This window comes from Vigna radiata, chromosome 6 (genome assembly GCF_000741045.1).
Source record: "Vigna radiata var. radiata cultivar VC1973A chromosome 6, Vradiata_ver6, whole genome shotgun sequence".
In the NCBI taxonomy this organism is placed as follows: domain Eukaryota; kingdom Viridiplantae; phylum Streptophyta; class Magnoliopsida; order Fabales; family Fabaceae; genus Vigna; species Vigna radiata.
The window spans coordinates 19,939,521-19,944,077 of record NC_028356.1 but is presented as its reverse complement, the minus strand read 5'-3'; the positions used below and the strand labels follow the sequence as shown (position 1 = coordinate 19,944,077).

At 36.4% G+C, this 4,557-nt stretch overlaps 1 protein-coding gene across 1 annotated transcript; it reads left to right on the top strand.

Annotated features, from left to right (window-relative positions):
* Positions 1–3,132: 3,132 nt before the first annotated feature.
* Positions 3,133–3,576, top strand: LOC106763547 (uncharacterized mitochondrial protein AtMg00810-like). Its single transcript, XM_014647721.1, has one exon. The coding sequence runs from the start codon at positions 3,133–3,135 to the stop codon at positions 3,574–3,576; it is 444 nt and encodes a 147-aa protein (XP_014503207.1).
* Positions 3,577–4,557: the final 981 nt, after the last annotated feature.

Here is a 4,557-nt window from a genome sequence, read left to right as displayed (position 1 = left end):
ACAGGAGAAAATTATGATTTCTGGAGTGTCAAAATGAAGACATTCTTCCGCTCTCAAGATTTATGGGACATCATAGAAGAAGGATTCACTATTCCAGAAGACACCTCCACTCTTACTGTAGCTCAGAAGAAGGAGTTGAAGGAAAACAAACAGAAGGATTCAAGGGCTTTATTTGTTCTTCAACAAGCAGTTGATGACACAATTTTTCCAAGGATAATTGGTGCCACCAGTGCAAAGCAAGCTTGGAACACAATACAAGAGGAGTTTCAAGGAAGTGACAAGGTACGCAATGTTAAACTTCATTCTCTAAGACGAGAGTTTGAATTATTAAGAATGAAAGAATCTGAGACCATCAAAGACTACTATTCTAGAATAAAATAAATAGTTAGTCAGATGAGAGCCTATGGGGAAAATATTCTTGACAAAAAGATTGTTGAGAAAATTTTAATTTCTATTTCCCAAAAATATGATGCAATCGCAACTGCGATTAAACAAACAAAAGATTTGGCTACATTGTCAGTAACACAACTAATGGGCTCTCTTGAAGCTTATAAGCAAAGATTGAAAAGACATGAAGAAGACTCAGTTGAAAATGCCTTTCAATCAAAACTAAAATTGCAGTCTCAGAAAGAATGTGAAGGAAATAAAAATAAAGGAGAAATTTTTAAAAATAAAGAAAATTCTAGAAGCTTCTCTATGACTCGTCAAGGAAAATATCCTTCATGTGGCATCTGTAAAAAGACAAGTCACTTGGAAAAAGATTGTTGGCATCATGGAAAACCTCAATGCCACTATTGTAAGAAATTTGGTCACATAGAAAAGTATTATTGTAATAAAAATAAGCATCAAGCAAACTTTGCAGAAGAAGATAATCAGGAGAAATTCTTATTCTATGTCAATCAAGAATCTCCTAGTGGAGAAGGAATTTGGTACTTGGATAGTGGATGCAACAATCACATGGCGAAAGATCAAAGCATCTTCAAAGACATTGATAAATCTGTCAATGTCAAAGTTCGGCTAGGAAATGGCACCACAGTGGAGTCTCGAGGCAAAGGAACTATCATGGTGGAGACAAAGAAAGGTACGAAATTCATCAAGGATGTTTTACTAGTTCCTAATCTTAAAGAGAACCTTTTAAGTATTGGCCAAATGATGGAGAATGGATATTCTCTTCATTTTGAGAAAGATACATGCAAAATTTATGACAGTAAAATGATAGAAATTGGACAAGTAAAAATGGAGAAGAGAAATAGAAGCTTTCCTATAAGCTTCAAACGTGGAACTAATATTGCCATGAAGGTAGAAGTTGATGACTCATGGCTTTGGCATAGGAGATTTGGCCACTTCAACACACATGCCTTAAAGCTTCTATATCAGAAAAACATGATGAGAGATCTTCCATTCTTGAAGGAGAATAATGAATCATGTGAAGGATGTCTCCTCGGAAAACAACACCAATTACCATTCTCGACAGACAAAGCATGGAGAGCAAAAGACTTATTGGAGTTGATTCATACCGATGTTTGCGGACCAATGAGAACACCTTCACATCACAACAACAGGTATTTCATCCTCTTCATTGATGACCTCTCTAGAATGACATGGGTATATTTCTTAAAGGCAAAGTCAGAAGTCTTCGGCATATTCAAGAAATTCAAGGCCCTTGTTGAGAAGCAAAGTGGAAAGCAGATAAAAGTACTTAGAAGTGATCGTAGCAAGGAGTAAACATCTCACGAGTTTGACAAATTCTGTGAAGATGAAGGCATAGAGCGACAACTTACAGTTGCATATACTCCGCAGCAAAATGGTGTGTCAGAGAGAAAGAATCGCATTGTTATGGAGATGGAAAGATCAATGCTAAAAGAGAAAAACATGCCTAACACTTTTTGGGCTGAGGCAGTCTACACTATAGTTTACATTCTAAACAGATGTCCAACTAAGGTAGTCCAAGACAAGACTCCTATTGAAGCTTGGAGCGGGAGAAAGCCATCAGCTAAACACTTACGAGTATTTGGATCTATTTGCTACATACATGTTCCTGATCAAAAGAGGCACAAGCTTGAAGACAAGACTATACGAGGAATATTCTTGGGATATAGCACACAGTCAAAAGGCTATCGAGTCTACAACCTACAAACAAAAAAGCTCATCGTTAGTCGAGATGTTGAAGTTGATGAAAATGCTTCTTAGAATTGGGAGGAAGAAACAGTTGTTAAAAAATAAACTCAAGAAGAGGTAGAAAATTCATGTACGCTTTCTCCACCTCCACAACAACAAGACTCTTCACTTGAATCTAGTCCAAGAAGAGTAAGATCTTTGGTAGACATATATGAAAGTTGCAATATAGCCATGATTGAACCTAACTGTTATGAAGAAGCATCAAAGCAAGAAATATGGGTTAAGGCCATGGTAGAAGAGATTAAAATGATTGAGAAGAATAACACTTAGGAACTCGTAAATTGCCCTCATGGAAAAGACATCATAGGAGTGAAATGGATATATAAAACAAAGTTTAATCCTAATGAAACTATACAAAAGCACAAAGCAAGATTGGTCGTTAAAGGATACTCACAACAACCAAGAATAGACTACAATGAGACATTTGCTCCAGTTGCTTACTTAGATACAATTAGAGTCTTAATAGCTCTTGCAACACAAAAAGGATGGAACATCTATCAACTAGATGTCAAATCACCCTTTCTAAATGGAGTGCTCAAAGAAGAAATTTATGTTGAACAACCACAAGGCTTCATCAAAAAAGGAAATGAAGGCAAAGTACTAAGAGTGAAAAAGGCATTATACGGCCTAAAGCAAGCTCCTCGAGCATGGTATAGCAAGATTGATAAATACTTCATAGATCAAGGATTCAGGAGGAGCAAGAGTGAGCCAACACTATATATTAAGGCACAAGGTCAATACCATCTCATTATCTCTTTATATGTCGATGACCTTATCTATACAGGAAACAATATGGAGATGATGAAAGAATTTAAAGAAGACATGATGAAGACATTTGAAATGATCGACCTTGGCTTGATGAACTATTTCCTCAGTATATAGGTGAAACAACAAAAAGAAGGCATATTTATCTCTCAAAAGAAATATATTGAAGCTCTACTAAAGAAGTTCAAGATGAATGGTTGTAAACCTGTCACTACTTCATTGGTGGTAAACGACAAACTACAAAAAGATGATGGAGCACAAGAGGCAGATGCATCACGCTACAGGATTTTAATTGGAAGTCTCTTGTATCTCACAGCCACACGACCAGACATTATGTATGCTACAAGTCTTCTATCAAGATTCATGCAAAAGCCAAGTCATATTCATTATGGAGTAGGAAAAATAATTTTAAGATATTTACAAGGCACAAAGGAGTTTGGTATATGGTACAAAACCATGACTAATTCAAGAATGATTGGCTACACAGATAGTGATTGGGCAGGATCAATGGACGACATGAAAAGTACGTCCGGATACGCTTTCTCACTAGGATCCGGTTTTATCTTGGGCATCAAAGAAGCAAGCAACTGTGGCATAATCAACAGCAAAAGCAAAGTATGTAGCAGCTACTGAAACCACAAGTCAAGCAATATGGCTACGAAGAATACTTGAAGAAATGGGTGAACCACAAGATGGACCAACTATTATCTATTGCGATAACAAATCGGCAATTGCAATAGAAAAAAATCCAGTCCATCATCAAAGAACAAAACATATAGCCATTAAATATCACTTCATTTGAGATGAAGAGACAACTAAACAAATTTGACTCGAATACTGCCCAACAGAAGACCAAATTGCAGATATCTTTACGAAGGCATTACCACGACCAAGATTTGAACTACTACGCACTATGTTTGGAGTTACCGAATTTGCATTAAGGAGGAGTATTAAAGTGTAATGAAAATTCTAGAAGAATGTAGAAGCACCTTAGATAGAAGAATTCAAATGTAATACAAGTTCTAGAATGTTGTAGAAAAGCCTAAGATAGGAAGAAAAATCAAGAATAGTCTACATATGTAAAAATCTAGAACATTCCACATAAGTTGTGGCTAGCATATTCTAGAATATTCTATGGGTCTATAAATACCCATGTACTCTACCATGTGATGTATGTAGACAAGAAGCCAACATCTACAACAATTAAGACAACTACAACACTTCTTCCAACTATTACTTTTACATTTTACTATCTCCACATTTTCTCTACCTTATCAACTACTCCTTTCACAACCTTAAAATACTAATAGTTCCACATCCCTCCAACTCCTACATAATGTTGAAAAACACATCTGGGTCAGACCCAGTTTCCAATGGAAGGCTACATACATGAGTAACAACAACTATAACAAGGTTGAATAGAATCAATTAAATTGGAATGCATTGACATTGTAAATTTTTTAGGTAAAACTTCACAAGGTTTAGGGTCAGATAAATCCATCTTGCTTCACGGCTTCTACCACCTGCAGTTCGCTTTATGGGTACAGTTGGTGAAGGCCCTTTGCGTACAGTTGTGGCAGCACCACCTCTTCCTCTTCCACCTCCAACTCTCCT